Source organism: Muscardinus avellanarius (assembly GCF_963383645.1).
Source record: "Muscardinus avellanarius genome assembly, chromosome: 5".
NCBI lineage: Eukaryota > Metazoa > Chordata > Mammalia > Rodentia > Gliridae > Muscardinus > Muscardinus avellanarius.
Window position 1 is genome coordinate 129796536 of NC_137790.1, and position 27113 is coordinate 129823648.

A 27113-nucleotide genomic window follows, 5' to 3' on the forward strand; every position below is an offset into this window, starting at 1 on the left:
AATACTTGGTGCTGCTTTAGTTTTCAGTCTTAAGTTAATCTAAATCAGGTAAGTGTAAAATTAAGGTCTTGCGTTGCACTGACCACAGTTTCAAGCGCTCAGTAGTCACACTCATCTAGCGACTGATGTATTAATCTGGAAATAGCCCTGTGGGTTGGGGTGTGCAGAAGCGGGAGATGAGCCCGGAAGTTATTGCAGTAATTTAAGCAAGAGAGGATGACTTGGACCAGAGCAGTCGCAGTGGCGTCTGTGAGAACTGGTGCATTCAAGATGATGGTGATTTTTTTATTTTTTTGGGTGGGCGTGCTGAACTCAGGGGTATTCTACCTCTGAGCTATGCCCCCAGCTCTTTTTATTTTATTTTATTTATTTATTTATTTGTTTATTTATTTATTTATTTTTTGGTGGTACTGGAGGTGGAACCCAGGGGCCTTCTCCGGGCTACACTCCCAGACCTATTTTATATTTTTATTTGGAAACAGGGTCTCTTATGCCAGCGTGGCTGGCTTCGAACCTGCGCGATCCTCCTGTCTCCGCCTCCCAAGCGCGGGGATTACAAGCGTGCGCCACCACGCCCTGCTTATTTTTTTACTTTAAAACAGGGCCTCGCTAACTTGTTGAGGCTAGCCTCGAACCTGCCATCCTCCTGTCTCAGCCCCCCACGTAATGGGATTACGGCGTGCGTCACCACGCGGGGCTTAAACTTTTTTTTTCCTCCTTGAAAAATGATTGTCATGAAAAGATGCCTCCTGGCGTCATGGACACAAACTACAATGCTTTGACGGAATTGTTTCATTTCAACCGAACATGTTGAAGACAATTAACTGTAACTGGAATCTTTTCAAGAATTACAAATGAGAGACATCTTTGGTGTCGAGACAATTTTAGGGGGAGACAGAAAGATTCCAGTAACTCGAGAAATTGAAAAACTTGAGTCAACTTGTGCGCCTGGGCCACGGTGGGCCTTCTTCTTCTTCTTCTTTTCTTTCCTTTCCTTTCCTTTTCTTTTCTTTTCTGTTTTAGATTTGTTAGGCATTCCCAAGGTGATTGATTTCATTTAGTTAATTGAGGGAATTGTCAGAACCAACAACCTGGCAGCTCTAAAATGTCTGTTTTTAATAAATACAGTGAGCACCAGGGATTGACTTGTGTATGGGTTCTGGCTCTGGTTTCCAGGGAGCTGCGAGTTAAGGACAGGGATTTAAGAAAATGGTGCAGATGTGGCTGATTTGCCCTTTACCAGGTGACCAGATGTTTGTAACCTGTTTATTTCTTTGTGGTACTGGGTATTGAACCTAGGGGCGTTCTACATCTGAGTTATACCCCAGCCCTATTTTATTTTCTGGGTTTTTGTTTGGTTTTGTTGCAGTACTGGGGCATGAATCCAGGGACTCTTTACCTCCAAGTTATAGCCCTAGCCCTGTTTTATTCTTTATTTTGAAACAGGGTCTCACTAAGTTGAGGAGGGCCTCATAAGTGGCTGAGGCTGGCCTCGAACCCGCGATCCTCCTGTCTTGTTGATGTCATAGTGGTCGCATCATAAACAGTAGCACTGCGGTCCTTTTTAAATTCTGGCTGCCGAGGGCTACACTTTTTTAGGGCCCTGATCTTCTCGGGGATTTGTGGTGTGCTCCTCTCTTGCCTGGCACTGAGTTTGTGGCTCGTGTGAACCAAATTCAGTAACTGCTGCCCCCATCACAGATGACTGGCAGTTCTCTACTAAAGTGGATGCCTGACGTGCCAGTAACCGTTATTTGTTGAGTTTTCATAATAGCCTAATCTTTAGTAGTTAATAAGGTATGCAGTTTATATTTAAAAATCTGTTGTGTTAGGTGTGGTGGTGCAGGCCTATTATCCCAGTAGTTGGGAGGCTGAGACAGGAAGATCGCAGGTTCGCAGCCAGCCTCAACTACTTAGTGAGGCTCTCTGCAACTTCCTGAGACCCTGTTTTAAGATAAAAATACAAAAGGGTTGAGAGCGCAGCTTGGAGGTAGAATGGCCGTTGGTTCAATCCCAGTACTGCAAAATTTAAAGAAAATAAAGAAACGAGGCTTGGCATTGTGTTACACACCTGTAATACCAATACTTGGGAGGCCGAGACAGGAGAATCACAGGTTCAAAGCTAGCCGCAGCGCTTAGCGAGGCCCTGTTTCCAAATTAAAAATAAATAAATAATAGCCGGACGTGGTGGCGCACGCTTGTAATCCCAGCATTCGGGAGGCTGAGACCTGGAGGATCACGGTTCGCGGACAGCCTCAGCTACTTAGTGAGGCCCTCTGCAACTCAGTGAGACCCGGTTTCAAAATAAAGAATAAAAAATAGGGCAGGGGGTGTAGCTCAGAGGTCAAATGCCCCTGGGTTCCATCCCCAGACCCGCAAAAAAAAAAAAAAAAAATAAATAAATAAATAAATAAAGCCCAGCATGGTGGTGCACACCTGTAATCTCCGTGCATGGAAGGCTGAAGCAGGAGGATTGTAGGTTCGTAGCCAGCCTCAGCAAGTAGTGAGACTTCAGCAACCTAGCAAGACACTTTCAAAATAAAAATAAAATAGGGCTGGGGGTATAGCTTAGAGGTAGAATGCCAGTGAGTTAAATCCCCAGTGCCATAAGATACAATAGGGCTGGCGGTATAGCTCAGAGATAGAATGTCCCTGGGTTCAATTCCCGGTACCATAAAATATAAAATAAAATAATAAAAATAAATAGGGCTGAGGATGGGAGTGTAGCTCAGAGGTAGAATGTCCCTGAGTTCAATTCCCCATACTATCAAACAAGGAAAAAAAAAAAAAAAAGCCAGGTGCTGTGGCGCACACTTGTAATTCTAGCATTTGGGAGGCTGAGACAGGAGGATCACAGGTTCACGGCCAGCCTCAGCTAATTAGTGAGGCCCTCTGCAACTCAGTGAGACCCTGTTTGAAAATAAAGAATAAAAACTAGGCTGGAGGTGTCGCTTGGAGGTAGAACCCCTGGGTTCCACCCCCAGTACCAAAAAAAAAAAAAAAGAGAGAGAGAGAGAGAGAAAAGAAACTTGAACAGGTATTTATTTTCCTGTTCACATCATACAGTTTTTTGTTCTATGACATTAAAGATCTGTTTTTCACGCCGGGCGTGGTGGCGCACGCTTGTAATCCCCGCGCTTGGGAGGCAGAGACAGGAGGATCGCACAGGTTCGAAGCCAGCCGTGTGCGCTGGCTTAGGAGACCCTGTTTCCAAATAAAAATGTAAAAATAGGTCTGGGAGTGTAGCCCGGAGGTAGAAGGGCTTCCAGGAACCCCAGTACCACCAAAAAAAAAAAAAAAAAAAAGAAAGAAAGAAAAAAAGATCTGTTTTTTTACTTAATATAAACTATGATTTGCAACATGTATTTCCTAAGTATTTTTTCTCTAAAAGACTAATTAAAAGTCCAACCATTAATTATGAGACCGAAACTATTTATTCTGTAGATTTCCTATAAAATATAAATAAGAGCTGGGTGTGGTGGTGCACGCCTGTAATCCAGTACTTGGGAGGCTGACAAGAGGATCACAGGTTCCAGGTTAGCCTCAGCAACTTAGGAGAACCTGTTTCAAAAATAAAAATAAAAAGGGGTTTGGAGGGTAACTCAGAAGTAGAATGCCCCTGGGTTCAATCCCCAGAACAAATCTATGTATATATACATCTATGTATATATGTGTGTGTGTATATTTTTATACATACCAGTTACGTATGCATGCATATATATTTTCCTCTAAAGAGTAACTAAAAGTCCAGTCATTATATATGTTTGTGTGTATTTGCATGTACATGTACTTACCAGGATTTATTATATTCACAACAAAGCCGTTGGTATGGTTTTCCGTAAGGCTTCCTACTTACAACACGCCTGTTCTGTACGTCACAACTGTATAATAGTGAGATTCCTTGTTACGCAAGGACATAATTTGGTCAGCTCCAGTCCCAGCACCTCCCTATCCCGTGCTCCTTAAGGTAACCACAAGTCACTCGAATAGCGTGCCCTGGCCGATGGGCATCTTCAGATAGAGAGCAGGCTCGTGGTCGCAACACTCATTTATTGTTTTAATGTCATTGCAGGTAACATTTCATTTGTTGGAATTCCCGTTTCCAGCACCAACTCACCAACCAAGATTTTACCAAAAACCTTAGGACCAATAAATGTGAATGTTGGACCCCAAATGGTAAGAAATGCATCAAGTCTTCAAATTGAAACCTGGTAGAGGCAAAACTAATTAAATAATAATTGTACTGAAGATGTTTGGTCAAGAGTCCCAGTTAATTTCAGTTCTCTTGTTAAAAAAAAAAAAAACTTTGTTTTGAGCCGGGCGTGGTGGTGCACGCTTGTAATCCCCGCGCTTGGGAGGCTATGACAGGAGGATCACAGGTTGGAAGCCAGCCTCAGCTGCTTAGTGAGGCTCTCAGCAACTTAGTGAGACCCTGTTTCAAAACAAAATATAAAATAGGCCTGGGTGTACCAGTATTGGAATGGCCTAGGAAGATTTGGGAAAGCTCTGGTTATTAATATATTTCAAAAGAAAATAATTGGTTTATTTCAAAATAGTTGTGTCAAAATGGCGGCAGACATGGGTAAAGAAAGGACTTGATTTCTGCCTACAACAGGCAGCTACTCCAATGTAAATTAACCTAGCTCAAGGTAATTAACCAGGCAATAAGCTAGCTAAGATGGTAGGAGGAGTCGACCTTCATGAAAGGAGACACCTCACCACACCTTGCTGGGGGAGATACATTACAGGCACATTCACTATGTCAGAGTCACGCAAACAAGATGGAGGTCATGGGTATAAAAAGTCCGGTCCACGTGCCAGCTCTTTGGTGTATTCATTCGAGTCACCCCTCCATGCCAGACTGGTATGGAGCTGTTCCTGTTCTCTGTATTTCTATCTCCTGTATTTCTATCTTTTCCTCTTTTTCTGTTTGTTTCTTTGGGGAGTTTTTGGGAAATTATTTCCAGGGGTCTAACAAAGATCCCTGGGGAAAGTTTTTCCAATCCGTAACATGGGAGTGTAGCCTGGGGGTATAAAGCCCCTGGGTTCCATCTCCAGTACCACACATACAAAAAAAAACTTTCTCTTTTTATATCAGAGTGACTTACTAATCTTGAGAGAAATGTTATGGATTGGGAGAATATGGTTTGAAGAAACTGTTCCCCGGGGACCCCAAAACCCGAAATGACCAAAACCAGAAAATTAACGCGGGTTCTTGTCCTAAGCTAAGAATAAATATGCATAGCTTGGACCATTGCTAAAGATTTAAAGAAGTTTATTAAAAGATAGAAATACAGAAAATAGAAATACAGCCCCATGCCAAAATGGCATGAGGGGGTGACTCGAAATGAATACACCAAAGGGCTTACACGTGGACTCGGCCTCTTATACCCATGACCTCCATCTTGTTTGCGTGACTCTGACTTAACCTTCCCTGTAAGGTACCTCCCCTTAACCCTGAAAGGTACCTCCCCCGACAAGGTGTGGCAAGGTGAAGGGCAAGGTCATCATGTAGATCTGTCTTTAGATAAAGGCCTAGTTCTCTCTTAAGATCTGTCTTTAGATAGAGACAAGCCTAGTTCTCCTCCTATTGACTGGTTAATTACCTTGAGCTAGGTTAATTTACATTGGAGTAGCTGCCTGTTGTAGGCAGAAATCAAGTCCTTTCTTTACCCATGTCTGCCGCTATTTTGACACAACTATTTTGAAGTATATCAATTATTTTCTTTTGAAATATATTAATAATCAGCGCTTTCCCAAATCTTCCTAGACCGTTCCAATACTGGTACAAGAAAGACATTGTACTTTTCAGTGTTTAATTATCATTACTTGAATCTGGAATCGCAGTGTGTAAAATTAAGGTTTTTGCCCCCAGTCAGGCTTCTCATGGTTTTAGCTGTTTGTATTTATTTGAAATCTGTTATGTTTTATATCTTCCTCCTTTTTTCTTATAAAATAACCTTTTTTGACCTTAAATTATAAAATTGAATATATGACCCAACAGCTAACTCTTCAGTCAAATCTAACTATGAATATGAGAATTTCTCCTTTGAGAGACAATGGGAAGAAAATAACATATCAATTCACTTTAATTTTTTTTTTTTTTTTTTTTGCGGGTCTGGAGATGCAACCCAGGGGCATTCGACCTCCGAGCTACACCCCCTGCCCTATTTTTTATTCTTTATTTTGAAACAGGGCCTCACTAAGTAACTGAGGCTGTCCTCGAACCGCGATCCTCCAGGTCTCAGCCTCCCGAATGCTGGGATTACAAGCGTGTGCCACCACGCCCGGCTCACTTTAATCTTTAGTGTTAGAAATAATGGACAAAAAATAGAAAAGTATATAGCCCAGCATAGTGGCGCATGCTTGGAATCCCCACACTTGGGAAGCTGAGACAGGAGGATTGCACGGGATTGAAACCAGCCTCAGCTACTTAGGCTTTCAGCAACTTAGTGAGACCCTGTTTCCAAATAAAAAATAAAAAATAGGTCTGGGATTGTAGCCCAGAGGTAGAAGGGTTCCATCCCCAGTACCACCACCACCCAAAAAAAAAAAAAAAAAACTCTTTAAAAATAAAATAAGTGGGAAATGCCTCTCTTGGTTCAATTCCCAGCACCAAAAATGGGGGGGGGGGGTGCTGAGTGTAGCTCAGAGGTAGAATGCCACTGGGCTCAATCCCCAGTAACACACACCCACACCCACCACCACCACACCACACCAAAAAAAGGTTTCAAGAAACCTTAATTATAAACAAACCTGTATTTAACTACTCTGAAGTTGTATCTAATTTAAATGTCCTCTCCCATCATTAGCAAAATCACTTAAACGTTTAAAGAATGATTCCTCACTGTGCTACTTACATTTTCTCCTTTAAAGTGATAAGGAAAGCCGGGCGTGGTGGCACAAGCTTGTAATCCCCATGCTTGGGAGGCTGAGACAGGAGGATTGCGCAGGTTCGAGGCCAGCCTCAGCTACTGAGTGAGGCTCTCAGCAACTTCGTGAGACCCTGTTTCCAAATAAAGTATAAAATAGGTCTGGGAGTGTAGCCCAGGGGTAGAAAGCCTCTGGATTCCACCCCTAGTGCAAAAAAAATAAAAAAATTAAAACAAGATGATAAGGATACTTTTCCCCACAATGTGTAGTACAGTGAACTTTGTTAAATGCAGTTATTCAAACAGAAACACCTTTCAAGATATCCAGAACAGGTTTCAGAAAGTCTTTAAGATTTTAGGACATTGGACACATGACATTTCCTCTGGTCCAGGGAGGACTGTTGTTAATCATCTGCAGAATTCCAGCTGAAGATAAAACACAATTTCCTGTAAGTATGTGAAGAATGTAATCTCCAAACCTCACGGGGAAGTCAGCTCAAATAAGCGCTGGTTCAAGGCAGCACAGGGCTACTTCCAGACATCTGCTAAGCCCTCGCGCTACAGTAGGTGAAATGACCTAAGACATTCACCCAGATTAAACAGAGTTCTGTGGATCTGGCCCTTACAGTACTTTTCTCTTTTGAGAGACTCTGTGGTATTAGAGGCTGACCCCAGTGCCATTCTTCCTCTGAGCTACACCCCCAGTCCTATTTTATCATTCATTTATTTATTTATTTATTTTGCAGTACTGGGGATGGAACCCAGGGACATTCTACCTCCAAGCGACACCCGCAGCCCTATTTTTTATTCTTTATTTCCAAACAGAGTCTCACTGAGTTGCAAAGGGCCTCACTAAGTAGCTGAAGCTGGCTTCCAATTCGAACCTGAGCGATCCTCCTGTCTCAGCCTCCCAAATGCTGGGATTACAATTGTGCGCCACCACGCCCGGCTCTTATTTTTTATTTTGAAACAGGGCGTTGCCAAGTTGCTGCGGCTGGCCTCAAACCTGCCATCCTCATATGTCAGTTGCACAGGTATTGGGATTAGAGGTATAGGCCACCCTCCCCTGAGAGACTTATTTTTTCCTCTGGTACTAAGGATGGAACCCAGGGCATTCTACCTCCAAGACACACCCCAGCCCTGTTTTATTTTATTTTTTAATTAATTAATTAATTAATTAATTAATTTTGTGGTACTGAGGGAGGAATCCAGGGGCTTTTCTACCTCCAGGCTATACTTCCAGACCTATTTTATACTTTATTTGGAAACAGGGTGTCACCAAGTTTCTGAGAGCCTCACTAAGTAGCTGAGGCTGGCTTCGAACCTGTGCGATCCTGTCTCAGCCTCCCAAGCGCTGGGATTACAAGCGTGCGCCACCATGCCCGTCTTAATTTTTATTTTTAAACAGGGTCTCACCAAGTTTCTGAAGGCCTTGCTCAATTTCTAAGGCTGGCCACGAACCTGCGATCCTCCTGTCTCAGCCTCCCAAGGGTTGGGATTATAGGTATGCACCACTCTGCCCAACTGAGAAACAATTTTTTTTTTGTGTGTGTGGTACTAGGGATGGAACCCAGGGGCTTTGCTACCTCCGGGCTATATTCCCAGACCTATTTTTTATACTTTATTTGGAAACAGGGTCTCACTAAGTTGCTGAGAGCCTCACTAAGTAGCTAAGGCTGGCCTCGAACCTGCGCGATCCTCCTGTCTCAGCCTCCCAAGCACTGGGATTATAAGCATGTGCCTCCATGCTCGGCTGAGAAACTTAATTTTTTAATAGGTATTTTAGTTGGTGCTGCTAGGATTCAAATTAGAATTCTTTTGGTAGCATTAACTTTTTTCTCCTTATCAATCATCAATTCGAGCAGGTGTGCACAGGCCCTGCACAGTCCAGTTCTTTCAGTGATAAGTAGTCTGTACACTACTAACTCAGCGCAGGAAACCTCAGGATTAGCAAGGCCCAGGCGAAAAGGAAGACGGGAGATTTGGGCTGTCCCTCCCTCCAAGGGGCCAGCCCCTGGCCTTAGTTTATCTACTGAGCTCTAGGTGAGTTTTTCAGCAGAGTTCATGATCAGAAATCTTGAATTTCTTTCTAGTTTCCTAGCTGTTGTGGAACCCCACTGCCCTGGTCTGAATGTGTGCAGACTTTCGTGTTGAAGCCTGATCTCCATTATGGTGATAAAATATGTCCAAATAGGGGCCACTAAGCCTGGCACGGTGGCTCACGCCTATAATGCCAGTACTTAGGCTGAGATGAGAGGATCGTAGGTTCAAGACCAGCCACAGCAGCTTAGCGAGACTGTTTCAAAACAAAAATCAAAAAGGACCCGGGCGTGGTGGTGCACACTTACAGTTGCAGTACTTGGGAGGCTGAGACCGGAGGATCGCATCGCAGGTTCATGGCCAACCTCAGTAACTTAGTGAGGCCTCCACAACTTAGTGAGACCCTATTTCAAAATAAAGAATAAAAAATAGGGCTGGGGAGAGACAGGAGGATCGCGCAGGTTCAAAGCCAGCCGCACTGGCTTAAGAGACCCTGTTTCCAAATTTTAAAAAAATATATAAAATAGGTCTCGGAGTGTAGCCCGGAGGTAGAAGAGCTTTCAGGAACCCCAGTACCACCAAAAAAAAGAAAAAAGAAAAAAAATAGGGCTGGGGGTGTAGCTCGGAGGTGGAGTGCCCCTGAGTTCAATCCTCAGTACTGCAAAAAATTAATAATAATAATAATTATAATAATAATAATAATAATATAAAGGGCTGATGTTGTAGGTCGAGGTTGAATGCCCCTGGGTTTATTCCCCAGTCTCACACACACACACACACACACCCAGTAACTGGCGCCCAGGGAACCTTGGCATTCACCAGCTGGCACTGCCTAGGGCTCTGGCCCCTCGGTCCTGGCATCATGCTCCCCAGCCATCCCATGTGCGACCCCAACCACACATGTGATGTAGACCACAGGAGTCACTCCCAAGGGCACAGGTAGTAAATCCGGCAGTGTCCACCTGACACCACTTCCAGCTGGATGTCAGGGAAGTCCCCAGAGAGCCAGGACATGGTCAACTCTAGAGAGCCCCTGCTGGATACGGCCAGTGGAGCCTTGGGGTGGGCGCACCCCAAGGCCAGACTGCAAGTCCCTGGCATGCAGCTGCAAACCCCAAGAGCTGCAGTGCACCCTGGGAGAGGGGTCACTGGCTGGAAGGTCAAACCCCCATCCTCGGGTGTCCACGGGGCCAGACATTGGGTCAAAGACAGTTGTTCTCAAGCCTCAGATTTAACGTTTGTCTGTTGGGTTTTCCGTTTAGTCAAACCCTGTTCCTTGCCCTTTCTTCTTTTCCGTTCCTGTCTTTTGGAGCGGGAATGTCTAGCCTGTGCCTGGCCGCCTGGCCCTCTGTTGCTTTGGAAACACTTGGCTTGAGTTCCCAGGCTCGTAGCTGGAGGGTGACTGGTCCCTCCCACACGGTGTTTGGATGAGGCGCAGGGCCCCTTGAGTCGATGCAGGGACACGAGTCCTTCGGACCGTAGGGTGCTAGAATAGAGCGAATGTATTTTGAATGTGAGACAGGTGTGAATTTAGGGGCCCAGGTTGTGATGTTTGGATTTGAACGTGTCCCTCCAATTCTTGTTGAGACCCCATTCCCACTGTGCTGATCTAAAGAGGTGGCCATAAAGGCTCTCGCTCAGGAAGTGTGTTGGGCACCCTTAGCCAAGAGGTTGAAAGGAAGACACTGCAGGAAGCCGCCATCTTAGAAGCAGAGATAGAGCCCAGCGGACCCTGAATCTGCTGCGACTTTATCTTAGACTTCTAATCCTCTCGGAATAGAGAGCGGAATAAAGGCCAGGAGTGGTGGCGCACACTTGTAATCTCAGCATCTGGGAGACTGAGACAGGAGGATTGCGGTTCGCGGACAGCCTCGGCTACTTAGTGAGGCCCTTTGCAACTCAGTGGGACCCTGTTTCAAAATAAAGAATAAAAAATAGGGCAGGGGGTATAGCTTGGAGATAGAATGCCCCTGGGTTCCATCCCCAGTACCACCAAAAAATAAAAATAATAATAATAAAGTATCTTCTAATAGCAGCTGTAATGGGCAGATATACCCAGCTAGAACCATTTCTTAGTCTCTCTTTCCCATTCTTTTAAACATTGCCTGGGCGGGGACGGATCTTAGTGGTAGAGCGCCTCATACACACGTCTCTGGGTTTGAGTCCCAGCATGCAGGAAAACAGGAAAGCATCTCCCGGCCCTCGGGCTTTCATTCGTGATTATTTGTACTGAGAACTGGTCCAGGGACCTTCTGCTTCCAAGACACATCCTCAGCCCTGTTTTATTATGAAACAGGATCTTGCTGTTTATTTTGAAACAGAATCTTGTTAAGTTGCCAAAGCCGTCCTCCAACCTCTGATCCTTCCGTCTCAGCCTCCCAAGTGCGAAGATTACAGGCATGCACCGCACCCAGCTAAAAAGTTTTTCCTTAGAAAAGTCTGGGGTAAAATGCACCCATCTGCTCTCGTCGTCTTTCCCTACTTGCCATTTAGCTCTACGTGTGTCTTGGAAGCCAGGTCTTCACAGGTGGCAGACATTTCAGAAGAAATTAGCTTAGTAATAACTGTTTTAGTCCGGGGTACTTGTCCTTTTCCAATAGGTTATCATATATATATATATATATATATCATATGTAGATATATATATCTTATGAATGTATATATGATAATTTTATGGCTATCGTATTTTTAAAAATAAAAATGACTTGCCGGGCGTGGTGGCGCACGCTTGTAATCCCTGCACTTGGGAGGTGGAGACAGGAGGATTGCGCTGGTTCGGAGCCAGCCGTGCTGGCTTAAGAGACCCTGTTTCCACATAAAGTTAAAAAATAGGTCTGGGAGTGTAGTCCGAGGGACTGTAGCCCGGAGGTAGAAGGGCTTCCAGGAACCCCAGTACCACCAAAAAAATAAAATAAAATAAAATAAAAATGACTTTTAATGAAAACCAAGCTTTTCTTTTTTTCTTTTTTTCTTTTTTTTTTTTTTTTTTGGTGGTGGTATTGGGAGTGGAACCCAGGAGCTTTCTACCTCTGGGCTATCCTCCTAGACCTATTTTATATATTTTTTTGAAACGGTCTCACTACGTTGCCGAGAGCCTCACTAAGTAGCTGAGGCTGGCTTCGAACCTGTGTGATCTTACTGTCTCAGCCTCCCAAGCGCAGGGATTACAAGTGTGTGTTACCACGCCTGGCTAAGCTTTTCTCAAAGATGAAATCTTTTAACATAATACCTTAGAATTCTGTAGTCTTTTTTTCTTTAGAAGACAATGCTCTTGACTTCTGACTGTAGATGGCAGTAGTACATAAAATATTTTGATGGAGTGCAGCGTCTTCAGAAGGGTGCTAAGCAATCCTGACTTTTCTTACCTGACTAATCAGTTGTCAGAGACACCACATCATTACATTTTAAATTAAGGGTCTCTGGCCGGGCGTGGTGGCGCACGCTTGTAATCCCCTCGCTTGGGAGGCAGAGACAGGAGGATCACGCAGGTTCGAAGCCAGCCTCGCTGGCTTAAGAGACCCTGTTTCCAAATAAAAATATAAAATAGGTCTGGGAGTGTAGCCTGGAGGTAGAAGGGCTTCCAGAAATCCCAGTACCACCAAAAAAAATAAAAATTAATTAATTAATTAAGGATCTCTGGAGTTTTTTGGGGGAAGAGAAGACTCTGAAATTTAAAACTCATTTTTCTTATCATATGAACTGCATATTATAATATGGTTTTACCTCTGTTTTTAATTTGGGATCTTAAAATTAAGATTCCAGGGCCAGACCCAGGTGTAGTGGCGCACACTTGTAATCCCAGCATTTGGGAGGCTGAGACAGGGGGATCAAGGTTCAAGGACAGCCTCAGATACTACTTAGTGGGGCCCTTTGCAACTCAGTGAGACCCTGTTTCAAAATAAAACGCCGGGCGTGGTGGCGCAGGCTTGTAATCCCCGCGCTTGGGAGGCGGCTTGGGAGGCGGAGACAGGAGGATCGCGCAGGTTCGAAGCCAGCCGCGGGTGCTGGCTTAGGAGACCCTGTTTCCAAATAAAAATGTAAAAATAGGTCTGGGAGTGTAGCCCGGAGGTAGAAGGGCTTCCAGGAACCCCAGTACCACCAAAAAAATGAAAGAAAGAAAGAAAGAAAGAAAGAAAGAATAAAAAATAGTTCTGGGGGGTGTAGCTTAGAGGTAGAATGCCCCTGGGTTTCATTCCCAGTTCCGAAAAAAAAAAGATTCAAAGGCTGGATGGACACACGCCTGCAATTTCAGTACTCGAGACTGAGACAGGAGAATTGCAGGTTTGAGGCCAGTCTCAGCGACTTAGCGAGACCGTTACAAATAAAAAATAAAATTGGTCAGGGGTGTGTCTCAGGTAGAACATCCCGGAGTTTCCTTTCTTGAGGGGTTGATCAAGTCTTAATGACTTCTTTTTTTCTTCTTCTTTTTTTCTTCATATGTGGGTGTCACTATGTTGCCCAGGCTAGCCTCAAACTCCTGGAATCAGTGATCCTCCTGCCTCGGCCTCCTCCGTAGCTGGGAGTGCAGGCCTGCGCCACTGTGCACACCTACTTCTTACTCGCTAAGGCCCCTCGTCCTTACCCCGGTGCAGGGACTCAGTGCGCCTCGCCTGCCTGCTGGATGTGGCTTCCTGCTCACGTTTATGAGCCCCCAAAGTACAGTCTGCTTTGGATTGGAGCACCTCAGAGAGCTCTGCGGGGACTGCTGGTCTAGGAACAGAAACTACACCAGTGAAACAGTCAGATTTTCCTCTTGGAGCCCTGTCCATGCCCAGAGTCAGCATGGTAATCCAGTCTGTTTCGATGTGTGATGTAATGATTAGTGAGACCTCTGCCCTTTATATTGCAAAGGATTTTCTTAATAGATTTTTATAGAACGGTTTCTAGCCTACTAGTGAAAAGAGAAATTAATCTAACCCCCTCAGTTCAAAAGCTGAGTCTTTCGTCTCAGTTGAGTAAATATCTTTCCTCCGGGTGTCCCCGAGCACCGAGCTAGCCCCTACATAGGGCGCAGTTTAGCAAAAATACTTTATCTACTCTGAAAGGTCTCGCACTGAAATGAAACTGGAGACGTGGGCTCAGAGGTGTGGAGGAGTGACGGGCACGGGCACACTTAGAACGCAAGGCAGGAACCAGGTGCGATGGCACAAGCCTGGCATCCCAGTACCTGGGAGGCCGAGGCAGGAGGATCGCAGGTTTGAGGCCAGCCTTAGCAACCTGGCGAGACCTTGTTTTCAAAAAAATAAAAAAATAAAAATAAAATAGGGCTAAGGGTGAAGCGTGGAGGTAGAAGGCCCTGAGTTCTGTGAAGGCAGAGTTGGTGTGTGAGGTGCAGACACAGATTCTGGTTATTTGTTTTCCCCGGTGCTTTCATACCTCCCATCTCACAGATAGTCAGAGTTCTCCAGATATCTGTCAGTGTTACTGCCTTTTGTCGACATCTCCCTGGTCTCGAACTGGCCGGATACAAACAGCTGAGCACCATGGGAGTAAAGGAGCAGTGCTGACTGATCTCCGCGACCGGGCTGCGCTGCTCCGCCCTCAGCTGGGGGTTGATGCTGAGTGTTTTTTGACTCCTTCCCTTTTGGCTCGTTCTGGTGCAGGTTAACAAGTAACTTAATGACTATAGACCTGGGCACAGAAATGGGTTTTCTTTGATCATGGAGATAAAAATTGATTAGCATTGACTTGCTCAGGACAGTAAAAGTGGGAATTATTTCTTTTGTTTTAAGACATATTTAACAATCATATGGTCTGCATATACTTTTTTTTTTTTTTTTTTTTTTGGTGGTACTGGGGTTCCTGGAAGCCCTTCTACCTCCAGGCTACACTACCAGACCCATTTTTTATATTTTTATTTTGGAAACAGGGTCTCTTAAGCCAGCAAGGCTGGCTTCGAACCTGCGCGATCCTCCTGTCTCTGCCTCCCAAGCGCGGGGATTACAAGTGTGCGCCACCACGCCTGGCATAGACTTTTTTGCAGTACTGAGAATGGAACCTAGGGTCATTATATCTCTGAGCAACACCCCAGCCCTATTTTTTTAATCTTTATTTTGTAACTGGGTCTCACTGAGTTGCAATGGCCTCACTAAGTAGCTGAGGCTGTCTGTGAACCTCGATCCTCCTGTCTCAGCCTCCCAAATGTTGGGAGTACAAGTGTGTACCACCACGCCCAGCTTTTTGCATAGACATTTCTAAGTGGGACCTAAGCCAGGTGTGGTGGTGTACACTTGTAAAACCAGTACTTAGGAGGCTGAGACAGGAAGATTGCAGGCTTGAGGCCAGCCTCAGCAGCTTGACAAGACCCTGTTTCCAAATAAGAAATAAAATCAGTCTGGGGTATAGCTTGAAGGTAGAATGCCTCTGAGTTCAATCTCTAGTACCAATAAATAAATAAAATTAAGTGAGATTTAAATAGAATCTTAATATTACAGAAATTTTCAAAACTTTAGTAAAATAGAAACTGTGTGTGTGTGTGCCCAGCAACTATTTGATCTTTTTCCAAACAGGGTCAGTCTTTTTCCATTAATACTCCCATTCACTGGAACATAATCTTATTTGCTTACTTATTTTGGTGGAAATATTTTTAAAGTTATTAGTAGGCTGCCAGAGTTTTTGTATTATTACAAATGTCTTTACCAAAAAAAAAGTTTTCTTCTGTGGAAATTTAAGACCGAGAAAGCAATTTTGTAAGACGTATCAAGGAGCCTTTTTAAAAAAATAATATATAGCCAGGCGTGGTGGCGCACGCTTGTAATCCCTGCGCTTCTGTGACTGAGACAGGAGGATCACATGGGTTTGAAGCCAGCCTCAGCTACTTAGTGAGGCTCTCAGCAACTTAGTGAGACCCTGTTTCCAAATAAAATATAAAATAGGTCTGGGAGTACAGCCCAGAGGTAGAAAAGTCCCTGGGTTCCACCCCCCCAGTACCACAAAAAAATAAATAAATAAAACTTAAAAATTTTTCCTTTCTCTGAAGTCTCGCTTTAGGAAATAGAAATTAAGGATAATATCAGTGTACAAAAATATCTACCACAGAATTACTTATAATTGGACAATTATAACTTATAATTGAATAATCAAATTCATATATATAATAGGAAACAATAAATCTACGTTGTAAAATGTTTTATTTAATAACATGAGAAGGCCGTGTGTTGTGGCACATGCCTGTAATCCCAGTGCTTGGGAGGCTGAGACAGGAGGATCTCAAGTTCGAAGTCAGCAATTTAGCGAGGCTGTCTCAGCAACCCGGTTTCCAAATACAAGATAAAAATAGGTCTGGAGGTGTAGCTCAGAGGTAAAAATCCCCTGGGTTCAATTTCCAGCACCAAAAAAAAATTTTTTTAAATTTGTAACATGAGGAAATATTGGTTAAGACAACAAGATAAACTTGCATGTAGTAAAAATGTTTTAGCTGTATGTAATAATTGTCCAGATTGTGGAGTGTCTTTGCATTGCTTCTGGCTCTGAAGCTCCGACTTGACCTGCTATTGCTCAGGTTCTGGTAAATCAAGCTCTGTGGCAGTCTGTCTTCTTAATTTCAAGGAAAGCGCTTCATCTTTCTGATTTTAAGACGTCAGTCGCTGGCTGAACCCTGATAGCCCGGTTCTCCCGCGCACGCCGGTCAGCCGCCGGCCTCATCTTCTGCCCGTTTGCTTCCTAATAACTAACAGTCCTTTTCTCTGTCCTCATGTCACAGATTATAAGCACACCGCAGAGGCTAACCAGTTCAGGAAGTGTTTTGATTGGGAGTCCCTACACCCCTGCACCAGCGATGGTCACTCAGACACACATAGCCGAAGCCACTGGCTGGGTCCCCGGGTAAGTATCAACAGGCCATGGGAAGACCTTATAAAAATCTTTTCTTACTATCTTTTCTTGTTTTATGTTAGTCGAGTTTTTAAAGTAATGCTTTGCAGAGGTTGGTGGTGCCTGTGCTCTCAGTACTTGGGAGGCCATGACAGGAGGATGACAGGGTCAAGGATAGCCTCAGCTACATAGCGAGGCTCTTGGCAACTTTGTGAGACCTTGTTTCCAAACAAAATATGAGCCCGGCATGGTGGAGCACGCTTGTAATCCCAGCATTTGGGAGGCTGAGGCGGCAGGATCACAGTTCTCGGACAGCCTCAGCTACTTTGTGAGGCCTTTTGCATCTCGGTGAGACCCTGTTTCAAAATAAAGACTAAAAAATAGGGCTGGGGGTGTAGCTTGGAGGTAGAATGGCCCTGGGTTCCATCCCCAGTGCCGCAGGGGGAAAAAAAAAAAAAAAAAAAGAAAAGAAAAGAAAGAAAAGAAAACGGTCTGGGAGTATAGCTCCTAGGTAAACCACCTCTGGGCTAAATAAATCCCCAGTACCATTACCAAAAAAAGTAGCTTTTCCTTTGGAATCACCTATTTTATTTTGTTTTTTATCTTAGATATAAATTTCCTCTGTCTCAACCAAGTATTTTGGTTTCATTTTTGTTGTTTGGTTGGTGTTTTCAACAGAGAAAAAGTCAGTCATGTGCAACTGAATCTTGTTTTTTTTTTGTTTTTGTTTGTTTGTTTGTTTGTTTGTTGTTTCTGGTACTGAGGATGAAACCCAGGGGCATTTTACCTCTGAGCTCTACCCCAGCCCTATTTTTTATTCTTTATTTTGAAACAGGGTCTCACTGAGTTGCAAAGGGCCTCACTAAGTAGCTGAGGCTGTCCGCGAACCACGATCCTCCAGTCTCAGCTTCCCGAGTACCGGGATCACAAGCGTGCGCCACCACGCCTGGCTGAATCTTGTTTTTAAACTGTGAAGTATGACTGGTTTTTATGGTAACACAACATACATCTGAGCTGGATGTGGTGATGCACCTTTGTAATCTCGGTACTTGGGAGGCTGAGAGGAAAATTGCAGGTTTGAAGCCAGCCTCAGCTCCTGTTGAGGCCCTCTGCAACTTAGTGAGACCTTATTTCAAAATAAAGGAGAAAGCCGGGCGTGGTGGCGCACGCTTGTAATCCCCGCGCTTGGGAGGCGGAGACAGGAGGATCGCGCAGGTTCGAAGCCAGCTGCGCGCGCTGGCTTAGGAGACCCTGTTTCCAAATATAAAATGTAAAAAGAGGTCTGGGAGTGTAGCCCGGAGGTAGAAGGGCTTCCAGGAACCCCAGTACCACCAATAAATAAAAAAATAAATAAAGAAGAAAGAATAGGGCTGGGAGTTTAAGTTGGAGGTAGAATGCCCCTGGGTTCAGTCCCCAGTACTGCAAAGAAACAAACATACATCTGCTTTGGAGGGTGTGTGTGTGTGTGTGTGTGTGTGTGTGTGTGTGTGTAATTTTTTTGGTACTGGGGGTTGAACTCAGGGCATTCTACCTCTGAGCTACACTGCCAGCCCTATTTTATTTTTATTTTGAAACAGGGTTTCCCTATGTTGATAAGAGTGAAGCTCCTTTCTCAGCCTCTCAAGTACTGGGATTACAGGCGTGCACTACCACGTCCAACTCAAAAACTTTCATATTGTTCTAACAGAAAAAAAGAGTTATAAGTGGGTATGATGGTGCACGCCTGTAATCCTAGCACTTGGAAGGTGAGACAAGAGGATCACAGGTTGGAAACCAGCTTCAGAAACTTCGTGAGACCTTCTGCAACTTAGCAAGACCCTGTTTCAAAATAAAAAATAGGGCTGGGGCATAGCCGGAGGTAGAATGCCGCTGGGTTCCATATCCAGTGCCACATAAAAGAAATCGGGGCTGTATATTAAATTTTTGCTCTACTCAGAATTTTCCTTCTGGATTCCTTTCTGTGCATGTTTGTTTTGCGTGTGTGTATGTGTTACTGTGGATTGAACCCAGGGCCATTCTACCTCTGAACTAATACCCCTAGCCCTATAGTTTTTTTTTTTATTGTGAACTAGGGCGTTAATAAATTGTTACAGGTCTCACTGCGTTGCTGAGGCTGGCCATGAAACTGGGATCCTCCTGTCTCAGCCTCCCAAGGACAGGCGTACAGGCGTGCGCCACTACAGCAAACACTGAATTCTTATTTCCTTCAAAAATAGAAAAGCGTCTATGAAAAAGAGGCCAGACACACTACAGTCTTTGTTCAATTTCTCCTCAATTCTTTGTAACCCGACTGTTCAGTCAGTACCCTGGGTGTTGTTCATTTCCCACTTTGAGTGTCAAGCCGTTCGATGTCTCATCTTTGCCTTAGAACACCCTCACCCAGCCCTCAGCCCTCCCGAGCGTTTCGGCTCCCAGCCTACCGCGAAAGGAAGGACAGCAGTAAGAGAAGTATCAGAACCTCATTTTGTCACTTTAGAAGTTTTGCTCTTCTAGAAGTTTCTGGCACACGCGCGTCTTGGCACACCGCGTTGGTGGGTCTCTTGGGCGTGGATGTTAGCAAGCTGACGGCAGATCATAGCTGAGTAAGAATCTCCTTGTTCGAGGAGAGTGAAGTGATGAAATGACAAAGCCCTGCAAGGGCTTTACGTCACGTACGTTCGCGCGTATTTAATAAAGACAGGATTCCGTGACACTCGCTTGCGACTCTCCAGCATGTTCCTCCCTGCGTATCTATAGAGCTCATCCAACTTAATGATTTTGTCTCGTCCCATGATTAAGTTTTTATTTTGTATACGTCTCTTTTATATCTTTTCGTTTTTGTCTTTGGATATATAGTCAGTGTAGAATTAGATAAGTTATACATAAATTAATTATCATGAAATAAAGCTATTTATTTATGTGTCGTGTTTATACTATCTTTTTGTCTTTTTAGTGATAGAAAACGGGCTAGAGAATTTATAGACTCCGATTTTTCAGAGAGGTGAGTATGAGTATTTTGTTTAGGATTTCATGAGGAAGAGCATCCTAGCTGGGCGTGGTGGCGCACGCCTGGAATCCTAGCACTTGGGAGGCTGAGACAGGAGGATCGCAGGTTTAAGGACAGCCTCAGTAACTCAGCAAGACACTGTTTCAAAATACAAAAGAGGTCTAGGGGTGTAGCTTGGAGGTAGAATGCTCCTCGTTTTAATCCCTAGTAGTGTCTAAATTAGTTTAAATAGTGAGATATGGTTTTTTTCATAACTTCAACTTTGTTCAGTTTTCACTCCCCGTCCACTCATAATATTTGTATGGCCCTGGGGGGAATGTCTGTAATATAAGCAGGTGATTAGTCTCCTCCCTACTTTCCGGAGGTGAAATGTTTCTCCCAGTGCATACTTGACATTACAGTAACAAGCCTGAACTTTAACAAGCTTACTGAAAATGCTTATAGGTCATAGCAAACTCTTAATTTGTTTCTTAAATACTATACTAGTGCCGGGCGTGGTTGCGCACGCTTGTCATCCCCCGCACTTGGGAGGCGGAGACAGGAGGATCGCGCGGGTTCGAAGCCAGCCTCAGCTACTTAGTGAGGCTCTCAGCAACTTAGTGAGACCCTGTTTCCAAATAAAATATAAAATAGGTCTGGTAGAAAGCCTCTGGGTTCCACCCCCAGTACCACACACACAAACAATACTATACTAGGTATAATTCACCTTTGCTTATACAGGGGTTCTCCATTCTGGTATGTGTTGGGAACTTCTCTGGTCTGTTAAATAAAAGATAACACTATCAACTAGTCTAACTCCAGGTCAAGAACTCAGTTTAGAGCCGGGCGTGGTGGCGCTCCTTATAATCCCCGAGCTTGGGAGGCGGAGACAGGAGGATCACGCAGGTTCGAAGCCAGCCGCGCTGGCTTAAGAGACCCTGTTTCCAAATAAAATGTAAAATAAGTCTGGGAGTGTAGCCAGGGTTCCATCCCCAGCACCACCAAAACTAAAATTAAGCTGAGGGTATAACTTGGAGGTAGAATGCCTCTGGGTTTAATCCCTAGTACCAAAAAGAAAGAAGAAGAAGGAGAAGAAGTAGGGGAAGGAGGTGCAGGTCAGTGGTAGAACACTTGCGTAGCATGAATGAGAACGAGGCTCACTCCCCGGAACCGCAGGGAGGGGAAATCGACAGTCACCATCTGGGCCTAGTGCAGTACTTGATGCGGGCCTCCGCACTGGATTCCATGTTAAAGTCGGTCTGTCTGTCTCTTGATTTATTTAGTACTAAGGATTGAACCCAGGGACAGTCTCCCTCTGAGCTATACCCCAGCCTTATATAGTTTTAATTTTTATTTTGAAACTAGCTACTATTTTTATTTTGAAACTCACTATTTGCTGAGGCTGTTCTGAAACCTGAGATCCTCCCGTCTCAGCTTCCCAAATACTGGGGTTATGAGCACGTGCCCCCCTCCAGCTGGACTGTCACTATTTAAAATAAAGCCTTGATAGGCGTGGTGGTGCATGCTTGTAATCCCAGTGCTTAGGAGGCTAAGACAGGAGGATCACAGGTTCTAGCACAATCTCAGCAAATAGTGAGTCTTATCAACCTACTGAGACCTTGTTTCAAAAAAAATTTTTTTGTGTGTGATACTGGGGATGGAACCCAGAAGCTTTTTTTTTTTTTTTTTTTTGGTGGTACTGGGGTTCCTGGAAGCCCTTCTACCTCCAGGCTACACTCCCAGACCTATTTTTACATTTTTATTTGGAAACAGGGTCTCTTAAGCCAGAGAGGCTGGCTTCGAACCTGCGCGATCCTCCTGTCTCTGCCTCCCAAGCGCGGGGATTACAAGCGTGCGCCACCACGCCCGGCACCCAGAAGCATTCTACCTCCTAGCTACATTCCCCAGCCCTTGTTTTTGGTGGTACTGGGGTTCCTGGAAACTCTTCTACCTCTGGGCTACACTCCCAGACCTATTTTATATTTTATTTGGAAACAGGGTATCTTTAAGCCAGTGAGGCTGGCCTGCGCGACCCTCCTGTCTCCGCCTCCGAAGCACGATGATTACAAGCGTGCCCACCACGCCCAGCCCCCAGCCCGGTTTTTTATTCTTTATTTTGGAACAGGGTCTCACTGAGTTACAAAGAGCCTCACTAAGTAGCTGAGGCTGGCCACGAACCCAGATCCTCCTGTCTCAGCCTCCCAAATGCTGAGATTACAAGTGTGCGCCACCACACCCAGCTTTCAAAATAAAAATTTTAAAAATAGGGCTGGAGGTGGGTCTTATGGCGCACACTTGTAATCCCAGTACTTGGGAGGCTGAGACAAGAGGATCACAGGTTCGCAGCCAGCCTCAGCTCTTAGTGAGGCCCTCTGCAACTGAGTAAAACACTGTTTTGTTTTGTTTTGTTTTGTTTTGTTTTGTTATGTTTTAGTACTGGAAGATGGAACTCAGGGGCATTCTACCTCCGAGCTACACCCCCAACCCAGTTTTTTATTCTTGATTTTGATACAGGGTCTCACTGAGTTGCAGAGGGCCTCACTAAGTAGCTGAGGCTGTCCGCGAACCACGATCCTCCTGTCTCAGCCTCCTGAATGGCGGGATGACAAGTGTGCGCCACCACACCCAACACTGGTTCAAAATTAAGAATAAAAAAGTAGGGCTGGGGGTGTAACTCAGAAGTAGAATGCCCCTGGTGGGTTCCACACACAGAAAACAAAAATTAGGTCCAGTTAGCAAATGAAAAGGAAATGACAAAATAACCTTAGTGTCAACCCATAATGAGCCGGTAGATATAGACGTCAATCATCCATGATAGTCACGCCATAAAGAGAAAGACGGCTGTACTCAGTGTGCCTGTGAATAGAAGGAAACACTGCCACAGCACACATTTCCACACAGTCTACGCCGTGTTGGTTTGCACTTAAGAGTTTGGTGTACTTAGACACAAATGGCTAGGGATACATGAATTTATATAATTAGCACAAGTTAAGGGCAAAAGTAAATAAAAATTGCCAAAAACAGAAGTGCAGAATTTATTTTAAAAGAAATATGTTTTTAGTTTTATATTCATGCTAAAAATTGCAAACTGGTTTATTAAAGTAAATACATTTCTGAATTCAGTGGTTATATCCTTCTCTAGGGATTTTTTTTTAAAGCAGCATAAAGTAATCATAGGCCATCTGAGTAGTCATTTGCTAATTTGCCGTCTGTAGTCATTCGTGGATATATTTTTGGTACTGGGGGTTGAACCCAGGATCATTCTACCTCTGAGCTACATTCCCAGACAATTTTATTTTTATTTAGAAACGGTCTTCCTAAGTTGCTAAGATCCCAACTGAGTTGCAGAAGCTAGCTTCAAGCCTACAATTCTCCCATCTCGGTCTCCCAAGTACTGGAGTTAGAGGCGTGTGCCACCACATCTAGCCTCAGTTTCTTAAAAAAAATAAAAAATAAAAAAAAAAAAATATATATATATATATATATTTTTTTTTTTTTTTCCTTTGAGGAACTGAGGATTGAACCCAGGGGTATTCTGCCTCCAAGCTATTCCCCAGTCCTATTTTTGAAACAAAGTCTCACTAAGTTTCCAAGTCATTAAGTAGCTGAGGCTGGCTTTGAACCTGCGATCCTCCTGTCTCAGCTTCCCAGAGTACTGGGATTGCAAACTTGCGCCACCATGCCCAGCTCTTAAATATTGTGTGTGTGTGTGTTTAATGTGTGTATGTATGGTATTAGGGATTGAACCCAGGGGCATTCTGCCTCTGAGCTATACCCGCAGCCCTATTTCATTTTTATTTTGAAACGGTCTTACTAAGTTGATGAGAATCTCACTACTTGTTGAGGCTCTCCTCGAACCTGCGATCCTCCTGTCTCAGCCTCTCAAGTACTGGGATTACAAGGATGTGCCACCATGCCTGTACTTACTGTTGAAAAAGCTGATGCCCTGTTCTTCTTGACTTCTTGACTTCTTTGAAGTCAAGGACTTTTTTTAAATTTTTTTATTGGTGTACTGTATTCATACATCATAATGGGATAAAAAAAACTTGTGTAGACATACATGCACACATCGCCCAGTTAGCCCCTACACAACCCCCACCCCATTCCCTCCCCATCCCTCCTTCCCATGCTTGGCTTAGTGGTTGACATCTAATATTATAGCAATTTATCCGAAATTAACAATGATAATCTCACATAACAGATTCATTTGTCTGATATCAAGCTTTTGATCACTTAGAGATAACATTTCAATATTTCTTTTTGCTTTCTTTCTTACCAGAGGATACTTTTTTCTTTTTTTTTAAGGTGAAACTATCATACATTTATTTATTTATTTTTCAGAAAAAATCTATCCTAACATGAAATATGAACTCTAAATACCCAAAACAATCTTGGAAAAGAACAAAGGTAGAAGATGTACATTTTCTGATTTCAAACCTTATAAAGCTACAATAATTGAAACAGTATAGTACTGCTATAAAGGCAAATATATAAACCAGTGGAGTAAAATAAAAAGCCTAGAAATAAATTCTTCCATATATAGTCAAGTTATTTTTTACAAGGTTTCCAAGAACATTTGATGAAAGAAATAATAATCTTTTCACTAAATATTGTTGAAAAATAATAATTACATGAAAAATAATAAAATTGGACCCTTACCTAACACCATATACAAATATTAACTCAAAATAGATAAAAGACCTAAATGTAAATCTTAAGACTATAAACTTTTAGAAGAAAACTTGGGTCATAAAACTTCACAACATTGAAATTGGCAGTGATTTCTTGGATATGATTTCAAAGGCACAAGGCAACAAAAGAATAAACAAACTTCCTAAAAAATAAAAAATATTGTACATCCAAAGACAATGTAACCAGAGTTAAAAGTTACTGATAGAATGGGATAAAATATTTCCAACTGCTATATCTGAAGGTATATTAATATTCCAACTAGAAATCCTAAAAATTAGCAACAATAAAAGCAAATAATACAATTTAGAAATAGGTAAAAGACTAACATAAATGATGAATCCCAAAGATAACCAATCTTAGTTGTCTGCTGGATGGAAAATCTTTCTCTGGTTCTGGTGTGTGTTACCCATTTCTTCTTTGTAGTTGATCTCTAGCGCTGGTTTTGAAGACATAAATTCCTTCAGTTTCTGTTTGTCATGGAAGCTTCTTATTTCCCCATCTAATTTGATAGAAAGTTTTGCTGGGTAGGAAATTTTTGGCTGGAAGTTGTTTTCTTTCAGAGTTTGGAATATGTTACTCCAAGCCCTTCTGGCTCTCATGACTTGGTTTGGGAAGTCTGGAGTGATTCTAATTGGTTTGCCTCTGAATGTCACTTGGCCTTTTGTTCTTGTTGCCTTTAAGATTCTCTGCTTGACTTCCACATTGGTCATTTTGACAATTATATGGTGTGGGGAACCTCTTCTCCAATCCTGTCTAAAGGGAGTTCTATAAGTTTCCTGGATCTGTGTATCGACCTCTTGCTTTATGTTTAGAAAATTTTCTGCTATTATTTCTTTGAAGAGATTATTGATCCCTTTGGTTTCATCCTCTTTTCCCTCCTCTATTCCAATTATTCTTAGGTTAGTTCTCTTTAAATGGGCCCATATTTCTTCAATGTCAAATTCCTGCTCTCTGATTTTTTTTCTAAGTTAGAAATTATGCATTCGTTTTTGGAGTGATCATCTTCTAGGAGCGAGATTCTATTTTCCATGTGGTCTAATCGATTGTTTATACTTTGAATTGAGGTCTTTACCTCAATGATTGCATCCTTTATTTCTTTTAGACTCTCTCTTAATTCTTTTAGAAGGTCCTGCATTATTTCTATAGTTATATTCCTGATTTGATCTTCTGGACATCTCTGAATTTCTGTATTACCAGGTTCTGATAATAACAGGGTTGTGGGCATTCATTGCTCTATTGTTGTTCCTCTTTCCCATGATTTCAGAAGTTTGTGCCTTCCCTGTGTCACGACAACTTCACTTAGGGTGTTCTGTATCTCGAATCTGTGGTAATCTCAGCTGCCACTACTCCTTTACTGGGTTGTAATGCAAAGTCTCAGACCCAGGGAGTTAATCGAGGCTGCACAAGACCATGGGGGGGTGCCAGGCTGGGCGTTTTCCCACGGGGAGCTGCGACTAGGGTGTGGTATCTCTGCCACCACTACTCCTTCACTGGGTTGGACTGCAAAATCTCAGACCCAGACCCAAGGAGATTATCAAAGCTGTGCAAGTCCCTGGGAGTGCAGTAAAGGGATTTCTCCTTTAGGGGCCACAATTTTACTCACGGTTATTGTGCGCGCTGATCAGGAGCTGTCGTGGGGTTGCGGTGAACTCACTGTCGCTGCTGGCGATATGGCGCTGCTGCCACACCCTCAGCCGTGTGGCTGGTGCTGCTGGCAATATGGCGCCGCTGCCACACCCTTGGCCGTGAGACTGGCGTATTTTTTTTCTGGTCTTGAGCTCCGTTCTGAGTCCCTTTCCTTTCTGGAGTCTGGTGCTACGAGGGAAGCTGGTGCTGGTGTGGTTCCGCCACCGCATTGTGGGCTTGATTTCTTTTTTGGTCTCTGGTTGTTCTTTTAGTCTTTTTTTCTCTGTCCCTTGTGTTTACATTTTATTATATCTCTGTTGCTAGTGTTTTCTGGCTATGAAAAGCGCTGATTTTGTGGCAGTAGAGATCCAGTTTTTTGGTTTTTTTTTTTTTTTTTATGGTGGTACTGGGGTTCCTGGAAGCCCTTCTACCTCTGGGATACACTCCCACAGGCTACACTCCTAGACCTATTTTTTTTACTTTTTTATGTGGAAACAGGGTCTCTTAAGCCAGCGTGATCCTCCTGTGTCCGCCTCCCAAGCGCGGGGATGACCAGCGTGCACACCACACCCGACAGAGGTCGAGTTTAGCGGGACTCGTAAATGCTGCTTTTCTCGGTTACCATCTTCCCGGAAGTCGAAGTCAAGGAATTTTACTAGAATTATTATTTTTTATCATTCTAGGTTGATATTTTCATTTTTCTTTTATTTCACGAATATTTTTTTGAACTTAACATACAGTATTTACTCACCTACACATGAAGCTGGGTGTGGTGACGCACGCTTGTAATCCCAGCATTGGGGAGGCTGAGACAGGAGGTTCACAGCCAGCCTCAGCTACTTAGCGAGGCCCTCTGCAACTCAGTGAGACCCTATTTCAAAATAAAGACTAAAAAGTAGGGCAGGGGGTGTAACTCAGAGGTAGAATGCCCCTGGGTTTCATATCCCCAGTACTGCAAGAAAAAAAAAAATATGTGCCAAGGAGACCGTAGCTGTGGCTCCCTCTGGAAACTGGAAGCTTCTGGAAGCTCCCACGCTAGATTGTTCCCACCTCTTGGGTCCTTGTTGAGGCCCTGGCGCCAGCTGGTATGAGACAGCGCAAGTCGG

At 43.7% G+C, this 27113-nt stretch overlaps 1 protein-coding gene across 7 annotated transcripts in view; it reads left to right on the forward strand.

The window, feature by feature from the left end:
• TFDP2 (transcription factor Dp-2) overlaps positions 1-27113 on the forward strand; it is a gene marked incomplete at both ends in the record, with an annotated part of 104389 nt that overhangs the window by 55458 nt on the left and 21818 nt on the right. For 3 of the 7 annotated variants that reach the window (XM_080695550.1, XM_080695545.1, XM_080695548.1), the window contains 3 exons: positions 4073-4176; positions 16615-16736; positions 19657-19704. In XM_080695550.1, coding sequence (XP_080551676.1) covers positions 4073-4176; positions 16615-16736; positions 19657-19704 — 274 coding nt within the window. Of the gene's footprint in view, positions 1-4072; positions 4177-16614; positions 16737-19656; positions 19705-27113 lie in introns of those variants that run through there. The other 4 variants (XM_080695546.1, XM_080695547.1, XM_080695549.1 and 1 more) reach the window with 3 other exon arrangements.